Source organism: Photinus pyralis, unplaced genomic scaffold (assembly GCF_008802855.1).
Source record: "Photinus pyralis isolate 1611_PpyrPB1 unplaced genomic scaffold, Ppyr1.3 Ppyr1.4_LG5, whole genome shotgun sequence".
Classification (NCBI taxonomy): Eukaryota; Metazoa; Arthropoda; class Insecta; order Coleoptera; family Lampyridae; genus Photinus; species Photinus pyralis.
In genome coordinates this window covers 11607523-11620870 of record NW_022170596.1, presented here as the reverse complement: position 1 = coordinate 11620870, position 13348 = coordinate 11607523, and the positions used below count along the sequence as shown (strand labels likewise).

The 13348-nt window shown below is 37.3% G+C and overlaps 1 protein-coding gene across 1 annotated transcript; it reads left to right on the top strand.

The window, feature by feature from the left end:
- The first annotated feature begins 17 nt into the window (after positions 1-17).
- On the top strand, positions 18-11333 carry LOC116172525 (protein phosphatase PHLPP-like protein). The gene is made up of 6 exons (XM_031489757.1): positions 18-430; positions 481-770; positions 1175-1325; positions 1376-1480; positions 8548-8701; positions 8747-11333. Exons 1-6 carry the CDS (start codon positions 272-274, stop codon positions 11194-11196), a joined length of 3309 nt encoding a protein of 1102 aa, XP_031345617.1. The 5' UTR covers positions 18-271; the 3' UTR covers positions 11197-11333.
- The last annotated feature ends 2015 nt before the right edge of the window (positions 11334-13348 follow it).

Genomic DNA, 13348 nt, shown 5'->3' with positions numbered 1-13348 from the left:
CATGGTCCGCGTTACCATCCGCACACTGCAATCACAATGACATTACTTTGCAGTCACTTTGCTCTTGTAGACGCTGGCGTTTGATCACCAGGTAAAATTGCCAAGCGTTTTTAGCTTCTTCACTTTTTTTAATTTCGCGTGTGCGCTTGCGGTATATTGTATTATATGACGATTATTTCTGTACCACATATTGACGTGTGCGAGTTAGTGTTTAAGATGGTGGTGTTCTTGCACGTGCTCGATCGTAAACGGTGAACTTTGAAAGTGAAAAATGGTCATTAACGTGAACAGTTCCGATATGTGCTCAGTGAACATTGTAACATCGCGCAAATCGGAAAGGACCCATCACAACCCCCTGGAAGTAAAACACATAATGCAGTACGATGCAATCGAAATGGATTCTTTGGAGAACTCAAATGACACAAACTTGGTACTACCCCCTCGACTTTTCACCCCGCGTTAAGTACATTTACGTTTTAGGAGATAACCAAGCAAACGAAAACCAAAGCACGCGAAAGCAAAACAGAATTGAAGAGGCTAAATTTAAACGGTTTATGCAAAAATCGCCAAGATAACAATTATTACACGGAAGAACTGGTGCTACCCGAACATTCGCTACATTCTCTTGTGGATTTACAAGTCTTAACTTTGAGATCTAACGCTCTACATGTTTTTCCTAGCTGTATTTTACAACTATCCTCCTTAATTTGCTTAGATTTGGCAAATAATAATCTGCTAACCATTCCGACGGAAATTAACCAGCTGAACAAGTAAGTACCAATATCTCTTCTACAGATGTTATCATCGGCCAAAATATGACGGTAGATGTAATTAACAATTACGAAATTTGGAATAGTACTAGAAACATAGAAATTGCGATGAATATACAACTTCCGTTGTTTCTTCACGGACTCTTACTCATATGAGACGCATATCATTACGAAGAGAAGAGAACCTTACGGGAGGCTCGTGCGTGTCTCGGTTCGAAGATTACCAAAACAAGCCCACGCGCGCACTATTGACACCTTCGGCTACAAGATTCCATTTGCTAATTTGTTCATAAGACAATATTTATAATTGAGAATAGATAGTGAAATTATTTAACCTCGCATGTGTCCTGCATGTGCATCCGCCGAGTGTTGCGCCATATCAAACTTTCGTTTTTTGTTTACAGTTTGCAAGAGCTTGTTTTGGATCAGAATGTTTTGAGTGTGTTACCGGCGACGCTATGGGATCTAAAATTTTTTAAAATACTAAGGATTGCGTACAATCGGCTTGCTTTACCGCCAGATAAATTTGCAGATATGCGAGCGTTCGTTCTTTCGGTAAGTTCTTTCTTTCGTCTTGACGTGGTTTTAACCGTGTCTTTTGAAAGGACTGCGAAAAGACCACGGAAAATGTGTCTAAAACAAACGTGCTGACGACGTTGAATTTGAGAGCAAACCGACTGAAGGGGAATATCATTTTGGGAAATTATGGGGTAAGTAGGCCCACTGTATGTTTTATTCATTGATTTTCTTTTAATTATCATGTAATATCCATTTTTTCACCATCAGTTTCTTGTTACTTAATTTTTATGTGTGGATAAGTAGAATAAGCGGATTCATTAATAACACTAGATAAACTTGTTCTTGTTTCTTGCCTTGTCCGATTGTTTTTGGTTGTTGACATTTTGTAACTACAAAACCAGAATTAGAAAGAATGACTTCAGGAAAAAACAAGATATTGCTTAGCAGGAAACATTCCTAGACAAAATCAGAAAAATGCAATTATTCTTAGGAAAGCAGTGTTCATGTAAAAATTGTGCAGAGAAAATGTACTTTGTACCCACATACGGTGCGCTAAACTACAATTTACCGACAAATCTACACACGAGGTTCTAGTTTTGTAGTTTTGGATCCATTTGCTAGACGTACCAGGCTAAGATCCACTTGCAGTTTGCACATCAAATAGAAGATGCAAATAAGTAAGAGGTTCGCGAAATACTGATTTCAAAATATAACTGAAACTTAAGCAACACCACTCTCAAAAGGAACTACCTATTTCTTCGAGATGGTAAAGATCCTTCTTGTGTTTCTGTTAGGGGAGTATAAGAAGAGAGCATGTATCAGTTTTGTCTAATACATGTAGTCATTTTATAGTTCCTCTAGTCTCACTGAAACACAAAAAGGATCTCTTTATATACCATCTGAGTAAAAGGCCTTCTTCATTTTTATGCCGACCCATTTTAGCAACGCTTTCAAAACAGGAGCAATATGTACTACCATAGTTGTGTTATATTTTGGTACTACGTTCTGTTCAAAAACAGCTACCCGCTTCATTATCGATCCCATACCTATTTTCAGTTCTCTCTTTGTGAAACGCCTATATACCAAATTTCATTTCAATCAAAATTATTTCGTTTTATGGCAGGAATTTTGGAAACAATTCTAAAAAATTATCAAAATCTTAGGCGAAGCTACAAGTTCCGTTTTTTGACTCCTAAAAAAATAAGAGAAAAAACACAAACTCAGTGTGTTGGCCAATTTTTAGCGTAACACAACGAAGTTGCGGTAACCTTTATATGCTCAATGTTCTGTCGTCTGTCTGAATGTATGTATGTACATCGTCTGAATTGAAACCAAATGTGGCCTCAAGTAAGTAACTCTTTAATGCTAGTTTAAAACTGTTTATAGTAAATTTTTCTTTTATGGCTGATTGTAGCATATTGAACAGTCGTTCTCCAAATACCTCTGGAGATTTATACTCAATATCACATTTTGAAAATGGAATGTAAAGATTTTTAGAATTTCTCGTATTTCAATTGTGCATTTGAGTTCCAAATTATTGTAAGTGAATACACAAATTTCAAAAATACACAAACAAGGCAATGTTAGAATATTTGGGCTTCCGAAATAATTTCTGCAGCTAATCAAACGAGAGACACCAGTAATGTTTCCTATCAGTTTCTTGTGTCAGATAAAGGCGTCGTTAAATTTGTTTGCAGACCCCCATAATCCGATACCATACCTTAATCTAGAGCTAGACTCAGACACAGTGCTTTTTCCAGCTGAGACGTTCATCCACGTGTAGACCAAGAAATCTGACACTGGAAGTATATGCGATGTTATTGTTTTGATATTAATTGCCTGAAAGCATAATCTGAGTTTTTTCGCTATTAATATACCTACAGTGAATTCACACAAAACTATCTTTAAAGCGAAGTAATAATCGTGTTACATTTACTTAACATCCGTATCTAGTATTTAAAACAATTTCCCTTTCTGTCTCCCTTTCAACTGCGTCTTAGAATAAATTAAGCACATGTGTTTTCTTATCGGCGAAAAAACACCTCCGAAAAAAACTGATTATCTTGAAACTAATTAATTTACGCAACGATACCATTCTTATTGCAATGACCAGAGATAATAGTTTTACAAATAAACCCACTTAATCTTTTAACACGTAATTTCTTTATAATTAAATTAACAAAATACAAGCGATTATTTATTAATTATACATCATTAAACACAAAATAAATGAAGTTCACACATCCCGGGTGACCCAACTTTACTGCAGGTGCCGAAGCCAAACAAAACGTCCACTAGACGCAGTTTACAGAGCAATATGTGGTTCGAGAGTTTTGCGGTTTGATATTTACTTTACCGGCCAAACTTTAGGTAAATTGTTACTTTTGGTTCTATTTGCGAAGACGGGTATCAGGTTATACCTCCAGTATGGGCAATACTTTCGCCTAGAATGCGAGAGTGACTTTGATATTATTATGTTTCCCACGCGTTATGATTAAATGCAGCTCGATAGGGATTAAAGGGGACATTTCTGCGTTGTTCATATCGATTCCGTTAATTTCGTTTTACGCTTCGCTTTGCTCGTCAGTTTAACTTACTCGTATAGGTATACGTTTGACTTGTAGGATTACGAATTCTGCGACTTAAGTTGGTACCATGTTGGTACAAATAAGTAGCATCTTGAAAAAACTAAAATTCAACTCAAAATAGAAATTGACTTCCAGTGTTTTTGTATAGCACGTGTTTAGTCTATCAACACTTACCAAAAATGGTTATTAGGTATATCAAACTTTTAAGGCGTGATTGCGGTGAAATATCCTCAAAAAACTCACTGAAATCTGGATAAACTATCCGATCGAATTGACAGCACACTATGATATGGATAATTTAATTTTTTGACGGATATATGCCGATCCATTGTCGATTATGTAGCTGTTAAAACAATTGCCGTCGCATCTTCAAACGCGCGATATTTAAATAGTCGTTAAGTTTTCTCCAATTTTTCAATTTTCTGCGTGATTTTCTTAGTTTTTCTTTCCGTAAGAACCTTCTACACAGTATTAGAAAAGTTAAAAAAAAGATCAATGAAATCGGTAAAGTCGTTCTAAAGTTATTGCATGACCAGAAGAAACAGGGGTTCATTTTTATATACAGGGTGTTACACGACCGTTCGAAAAAAAAAAATCGGGTTGTAGAGGGCATCAAAACAAGCACTTTTTCCAAATAAACCGAGGGTCCAACGTGTTTCGTTTGGGAGCCACCCCCCAAAGAGTGTTGAAATCTGCATTTCTTCTTTAATTTTTTTCTCAGCAACCATAAGAGTTACAAAGTCGGGTGGCATGTCTTTGAATAGGTTTTTGGGTATGCTCTTTCCGATTTTGCAATTTTTTTTTCAAAATTCCTACCCCTAAAGGGCGCACCCCTAAACTAGGGTGCAAAAAAAANGTCAACCAACACATGCGAAATTATGGCTTACTAGTAGGCTTGGGACACTTCGCGACCCGAAGGACCAACATTCAAATGAGTATAACTTTTGTTTGAAAAGTTATTTTAAAAAACTGTTCGACAGTTTTGTTCCTTAACTCGTTTAGTATGTACACAACAAATTTCGTGGAATTATCTCTATTTTCGTTGTCCCGCCAAGAATTGCAGTGGAACTTTTTTTTTCGAATTTTCAAAAACTAATTTCAGATTCGTGATTTTCATGTTAAAAAACCCCCAGATACCAAATTTCGTCGAAATCAGAATTTTTTTTTGCACCCTAGTTTAGGGGTGCGCCCTTTAGGGGTAGGAATTTTGAAAAAAAAATTGCAAAATCGGAAAGAGCATACCCAAAAACCTATTCAAAGACATGCCACCCGACTTTGTAACTCTTATGGTTGCTGAGAAAAAAATTAAAGAAGAAATGCAGATTTCAACACTCTTTGGGGGGTGGCTCCCAAACGAAACACGTTGGACCCTCGGTTTATTTGGAAAAAGTGCTTGTTTTGATGCCCTCTACAACCCGATTTTTTTTTTTCGAACGGTCGTGTAACACCCTGTATAGAGACGTTAGTCCCACTGACCATTGTCTACCTACTACTGAAAATAGAATTAGAAAATGCGGAACCGTTCGCGAGTTATCATGTACACAAACGGATGGACGGACGGATAGAAAGTCCAAAATCATGCACTCGCTGTTTGTCGTTCGTTAATAAGCTTCAAAACAAACAGGACATTTTATAAATCTCGTGTAACAAATATATTTTCTCACTGTAAAAAAATTTCGTTGCTGAATTTAAATCCCGCTGTTTTACAAAATATTAATGAATAAAGATTAATTTAATGTACGACAGAAATGCATTATTTATGAATACCGTATGCCCCGGCCCACATATGGCAGGAAACGGAATTATTCGTCTCTTATCTTCCACTTTTTCGTTTATCAATTCCCAACTTCGTTATAAAGGATCCTCTTTGTTTCCTTTCCATTCTTGGACTTGGTGATACATTGTTGGGAGGTTGTGGAACTTAGCAGCAGCTGATGTTGGAGGCATTAGCTCAAGCTTTACGAACGACGTGTTCGCATAAACCTTTTCCGAAAACAATTTCGTCCTCAACTGATTTAAGCTTTCAGTTGGTTTTCCCTTATAAGTTGCTAGTTCCTTGACTTCGACTAATTTTGTGCTGCTTTGTGTAGCTTTTTTGTTCAGGAACCTCTGCTTGATTTTTGAAGTAAATTTATAAGAAAAAAGGTTATTTATAGAAGGATTACTTGAGATCCTATCGGACCCTTTCACGTTGATCGTGTTTCGTGATACGAAATTTCTCATAAGAAACGTTTTGGAGTCAATTTGGACTAATTTTTTATGTGTTTTGAAACTTATTTCGCAATCGAATGCAACAGTGACTTTATAAATACATATACTAGATATCTTAAAACCTGTAGGAGTAGTTAAGGCCTCGGACGGACGGATGGACGGAGAAAGTGGCCACAATAGCGCCTTCAACATACGATAGACTTCAGGTTGGTCAATGATGTTCATACAATATTGCGGCTGGAAACTTTCTCCTCACAATAGGATAGGAAATAACGGAAAGGTGTTTGAAATGCCTCCGCCAGAGAATCACCTTTTTTTCTATTACATCAGCAGTAACGTTGACGTTGAGGATATACTTCATACGATGATCTTGGTGTTTTATTTCGCAAGAAAATCAAAATTTTTTGACAGCCTAACGGTTTTTATAATTTCTAATAAAATTATTGTATTTCATTACGGAAGAAAGGAAAAATTGGTGTTCTAAACAATACATTATTTCTTCAAACCCTGATTAACGTTATCTTAAACCTGGAACTGATATTGTTCAGCCATTGAGTAAGTCAACAGTTAAGTTCAACACCCTTCTCCTTTGTAAGTGTAATTTAATATGAAGAAATACCTTCGCGATAGGGACAGTTGAACATACCCACATAACAGGTTTTTTTCGAATTAAATCGGGTTTCCCCTTTTCGCTGGAAAATGCACCCACAGTGGCGAATTAACTTAAAAAGGCTATTATTAATTTTTTTTTCAACCAATCCCGAATGGATGTTAAATATCTCAAAAATAAATCGATCAATATATTTAGCGAAAGCATGATGATTCCGAAATTTATGGTTATATCCCTGTAATCGTATTCCTACGCCCGACTGGAAAGCAGCATAGGGCATTAAGAACAAAAAGACCATTGAAAACCACGGCGTAAAAATGACCCGTATTTCATTGACTCCAGTCATCCAGATAAATTCCTCACACAATCATATTTGTTTAAGAAGGCACTGCAGAACCTTGACACTTTTATACCGTTCCACTTTACGTATTTCTTCGAGAAAAATTCAAACGTTTTAATATTCAAAAAGATTAGTGAAAATAACCGATGATTCTACTCGCTACCAATGACAATTTTCTGCTACTGGAATCAATATTCCTTCAAGTTCTGATTTTTAGATCGTTTAGTGGTTTAGCCTCTAAAAACAGTATTTTCATTTCCTGTTTGTAGAATCCTGGTGATTGAGTAGGTATTGAGTAAGTACAAGTACATATTTTTTGTCAATTTGAGGTTGATTTCTTTTTCAAAGTTAGGGGAAAGAAAACGATCTGTTTAGGCTGGTGGACCCAAGAAAATATTCATTAAATAAAAAAACGTTTAGGGGGTTATTCGAATAGCTTTCCTTCCCCCAATTTTCCACTTTAACCAGTAATTGTACATTATACCCGCATGAATTAATTTTGTTGTAAGAAGTAGTAGTTATAATGTGTTGTAAACCAGACTGGGGTAGTAATAAAGCCTAGAATAAAGCATTATATGTAAGTATTTATTAATTAGCAGCAGGATTAGCAGTGATTGGCTCTAATTAGTGTTCTTGCACTTCCATCAAGTTGAACTATCACAAATTTTTCAATGGTCGGAACTTTTTTACTGCTTTCATATGATTTTTATGATTATTATCTATTCTGAATCTAAATGAATTTTTTCTATTTCGGTGTCACAATGATGATTTTGTACAACTGTTTTCGGCCGAAAACAGTTGTACAAAGACAGTGATTATAGTCGTTTTTTTTTGGTATCTCATCTCTTAAGTTGGCAGTTACTAGTTAGTACAAGTAGGTACTTCGTTGGGTACTTCCATGTTTGAACTTCAAAATGTCAGTCTTACTACGCTGCCAACCTAAAACTTAAAGGCATAAAAAGTGTTCCCAACATAAAACATGTTAGTTCTAATGTTCCCTATAGTTTCTGATAATGATTTTTTAAATTAAATTAAAGCACCGAAATAGAAAAAATACTATGAAAAACGCGTGTTACAATGGTCGCATTGTAACACTTGTCTTTCAATATACTATTTACTCATCGGGCTGTTTTGCAAGCGGGCTTTGTGTTACAATAAATGCATTTTCACTGCTCCTGTACAACTGTGAAACAATTATTATCTATTCACTTGCGTATAAACGTTTTTAGATTACAACACTCATATGTAAATTTGGATTCAATAAATTAAAATTTAAACGTCTTGGTTTAGATGTCCTTAAGATGCAAATAACATCCTGTAAAACATCAGACCCGTAAATGATGCTAAATAAGGTCGTGGTACCTCTATTGTTGTTAGATCATTAATTTACTACAATTGGATGATCGTACGTACGATATCATCAAGTGGAGAATCCTTGGTTCACTTCTTTCGCTTACTTTCTGGATTGATTTACCTCTTCGGACGTTTTATGTTTTTTTTTATTTTCAGAATCTGACAGAGTTGGACGTTAGCGAGAATCACATTGAGATTTTGGATTTGAGCGCAGTCGAGCAATTGCAAGTGCTGCTCTGTTCCAAAAACATTATCACTGTGTTGACACTACACGGAAGAGCCCTATCAACACTAATAGCGGGAAATAATTGTAAGTTTTGAAGCATTAATTATGGAAGTAACCTAAAAATTGTAGTATTGAAGAACTTTGCGGTCATTGCAACACCCACAAATTTAAAGCACATAGATGTGTCATATAACAATCTGGATGGCCTCCCCGAGTGGCTTGGAAGTTGTCAAGAGCTGCGCTCGTTATTTGCGAGTAACAATTACATAAAAACCCTACCGGACCATCTATTTTGCAATGAAATGCCTTACCTGCACACGTTACAGTTGGCTTATAATCAGTTGCATAATCTTCCTACAATACACAAAAAACTACCCATACAAGAGTTGTTTCTACAAAACAACAGTATATCAACGCTTCCGGAAAATTTCTTCAGATGCGTCCAAAGTATAAAGGTACTGAATATATCAAACAACCGCCTTTGCAAATTGCCCAAACCACAGAGTAATTTAAGCTTAGAAAAACTGTTTATAACTGCCAATTGCCTGTCGGATGGTTCGCTTGCGGAAGTGTCTCCATACCTGGTGAACTTAAAAATCCTACACGCGGCTTATAATAATTTTACTTTTCTACCCGAAAATTGTGGATTAGAATGGACGGAAATTGAGGAACTGGTGCTATCGGGAAACAAACTGATAAGACTGCCTGACAGTGTGGGTTACCTAAAGCACCTATCAGTGCTTCGAGTCCATTCAAACTTGCTCCAATCATGCCCCACGTTATCACATTTGGGATCACTACGCGTTCTCGACTTCGCCCACAATCATTTGGATAAAATCAACCTATCATCGCTCATCCCTCCAAATCTCAAGTTTCTAGACCTCTCTTGCAACTCAAAGCTTCACGTGGACTCGCAGCAGTTCCACACGTACAGAACGCAAAGGCCGATGAGCTTAGTTGATGTATCCGGGAAGAACAGGACGAGTCTACCTTTAACCCCCTCGCCGTTCTGCGAAAACGACCTCACCGAATCGGCATGGGCGGTCGGGTTTTCGGAAACGTCAGGCTGCAAGCGACGACTGTACATTTCCCAAATCCGCTTGCCGGCGTTTTGCAACACGGAAGCGCTCTTCGGGATGTTTGACGGCGAAAATAACAGCGACGTCCCGATTGCAATTGATAAAATAGTTCCACGCATCCTCTTGGAAGAACGAACCGTAAAAGAAACGGCAAACGACTACATGAAGTACACCATGTTATCCACCCACAAAGAACTGAAAGACAAAGGGCAGAAGCACGGAATGAACGCAGTCATTGTGCATATTTTAAAATCAAAGTCATCGGTGGACTTCTCGTTTTGTGGTGGCGTGAAGAGGTACGTCATGAAGATTGCGAGCGTCGGCGATATGAAGATTGTGCTGGGTCGAACCGTTGGCCCATTGCGATTGTTGCCAATTAAACAGCGTAAACACATACGCACTAACCCACAACTTAATTACGTAATACCCGATCCTGATATAATAGAATTTCAGTTAGAAGATAAGGACGAGTACATGATAATTGCGAATAAGAACTTATGGGAGGTAATGAGCCCAGAAAATGCAATTAGAGAAGTTAGTCTGCAGAGAAACATTATTTTAGCGGCGAAGCGTCTGCAAGATTTAGCACAAAGTTACGGCGCGGAAGAAAATTTAAGTATCATAGTTGTACGGTTTAACCTAATTAGCTCTGATGTCGATCTGCTTATGAGGGAACTAAGACAGACGATTAGAAGAAATAAGTACCAAAGCGAAAGTGGGCTTTCGAACGCGAGTACCTGCCAACCAGGCTGTTGCTGCGAAGCACTCAATAATGCGTGCAACAGCTGCATAGACAAAATTCCGATTCCACCACCAATGATGAACCATGATGATCGATCTTCTCCGAGTGGGCAAAGTGATCAAGCGTGTAGTGACTGCAATTCTTCCGCTAAAATCTTTATTAATCAGCTAAACAAGCAAAGCGACAATCGTTCACTGCGCAGTTTTGCGTCATCCCACTTCGAAGCGGCGGACGTTAAGGCATCGCCGGAAAGACGAAGCTACCGAGGCGTCGCAAAGGCGGTTCGTGCACGCAAAGAAGAAGAAAAAGCTCGGGAAGATTCCGATTCTGCTCTATCCGAAGAACAATTTAAGTGCTGGGAGTACATGCTCGAACAAAACACGCAGTTGCTCTTCGATAAGGAGCTCAACACCTTAAACAAGAACAAAAGACCACAGTTCTCTGTAAAGAACCCAACATTGTCGAGGAGCAACCCCCAGATAGTTACCGATAATAACACGCAAGCATCATTCTTATCCCGTCAGTTTGGCAGTTCCAGATCATTCAATCCGTTGGTATCGAGACCACCCTCTCGCCACCTGGGCGACAAAAAGCAAATGCTCGGAGGTCCTCACGCTGCTTACTTTGGCAGTTTGCAGAGGTTAATGCCCTACAATCTCGAGTACGATTTTGCTGTGATGCAAGAGAGGGGGTTGGCGGATTCGTTAGATTTGGATAGGATGCAGCAGTATTGGGGTGTAACCACAACCGAATTGTAAATTTATGTATTTATAACTGTAATATTGTGATTAATTAGTACGGTAGGAAACTTGAAGATGATGTAAAATATTATTTATTTCACCTGTAAAGAACAAAATTGCTAATAGTTGTAAAATACAAACAATTGTTTATTTTTTTTTGCTTTTTTAAGTGTAATCATTGAATAATAAATCTCTTTATTCAATGGTGTAATAGAGAAGATTAGTTCTATTTACAATACACTTTCTTGTTAATACAATTGAAATTGACAAGAATGTTTACTTGAATTCAAGTTTTTAAATAAAGATAACAATTTGAACTCTGCCTACCAAGAGCAACAAACGTGAAAATCTAAGCGTTTGTTTTATAAATTGAGCAACAATTTAGCTCCAATTAGCGCCTAACCACTAACCAGGATCACGTGAACAAGTAATTACGGCATTCGTGATACTTTTTACATTTTGTTTTTTCTTTAGTTAAAAGCATTATCCCTGCTTTGCTGCTATCATAGTGTACATACGTACTATTGTTTAGTTATTTAGCACTTCTTTGGGCATGCGGGTATTTCTATGAAAGGGTTCATGGAATACATATGTGAGATTGATTAAATGGAGAACAATCCGCATATTTTTAGAAGTTGCAATTTTTGAGTAAGAGCAATAACCAGTAACATTTTTTCTCTTGAAAACCGTCGTTTTTAGCGCATTCTTTGAAAAAAATACGCTATTATATTCGTTATGGTTGGCTGGCCGACTGTCCGGGTGAGATCTCAGCAACTACAATAACTAGACACCTCAAATTTTCACTAAAAGCTTTCTGCTATAGAATAGATGTGCAGGCTCTAGTCTATTTTGAGTTAGATTACTTGTGAGATCGATAATTTAACTCTTTAGGGGGCAGTGGTAGAAGATTGTACCGTTTTTTTTTGTGTATTTGAGCGGCGGTGGTCCAAAATATATGTACCCACTTGTTGGTACTATTCCTATAATGTATTGGTTGGTATTATCCTAAGCCACAAGATGCTAACGCCCCCTATGGACCGTTGAAGGTAAAATAAAATAGCCGGTAACTGAGTGTGGTGTAATCTGTAATTCCAAATGTCAGTATTTTGTCATAAATCTATGGAATGTTTTGTTGTGTTTATTTGATGTAAAGGTTGGAATTATTGGTCGAAGTGAAATAGTTGTGACTTGATATACATTGGTGAGTATTTTCTGAGCTAAAATAACATGGAGTTTGAATTCTGTTGAAAGATGAAGTACTTTTATGGTTTGGTACTTTTTGTGTAAACCGGCTGTTCCGCTTGTTTACCTTCTGAATGGCATGATGGTTTTGTAAAGGCAAAATGTCCAGATCCAGAGTGGACGGGATAATTTAATCTGCGAGATATGACTTTAGACGAATTAATCAGGAAATAGAATGTATTGAGGAGTCAATACCGTCAGATTCAGAATCGGAAGTTGTGTTTCTGACGCTGGAAGAACTGTGCGATAATATTTGGCGAGGTGGTGAAGTTGAAGAAAATCGTTTTTCAGGCAAGTGAAGATTCAGAATCTGATTTACCATTAGCGACTGTGAGAGATTTGATTATTAACAATGTTCTTACTCCAATTAACTACACCAATTATCACTCAGTTTATAGTGCACCAACTGGTCAAATGATTATAAACCTACTGCACCACAATGATTTACGCTCCCTCTGGGGTGCATGCTTTTTATAAAAAAATATAGATATTTAGCCAACCCCCTATACACTTTTCCAACCAATTAGTACCAGAAGGATTCATTGAAAATTTGGTATTCAACCATTTATATGCAGAGCAAGTCAAACAATCTTCTTGTAAAAAACTTGTCCCCACGAACACAACCGAAATAAACACATTTTTGGGTATCAATACTGCTTATGGCATCAAGAAGTCCCCAAGTTCCACAAGATTATTGGTCACAGCGCCTGATCTAAATGACGCTTTTCTTTGTAGTCTAATGAACTTTGAAAACGATTCAGTGGCTACTGTCACATTTACATATTACGATAACTCTCTATTGCCTCCCCGTGCGTCCTCATTTTGACAACTCTTCAAATACGTCCAATGATAGATGCATTGTCAGCAAACGTTTGAAAACTGCTTGCTCCAACCAACAAATACTGTCGATGGAGTCAATGATAAAATT

Coding starts and splice junctions, on each gene's coding strand:
- LOC116172525 (XM_031489757.1), top strand. CDS start 272: ATGGTCATTAACGTGAACAGTTCCGATATGTGCTCAGTGAACATTGTA. Junction 771..1,174: donor GAAATTAACCAGCTGAACAA/GTAAGTACCAAT, acceptor TTTTGTTTACAG/TTTGCAAGAGCTTGTTTTGG. Junction 1,481..8,547: donor TCATTTTGGGAAATTATGGG/GTAAGTAGGCCC, acceptor TTTTATTTTCAG/AATCTGACAGAGTTGGACGT.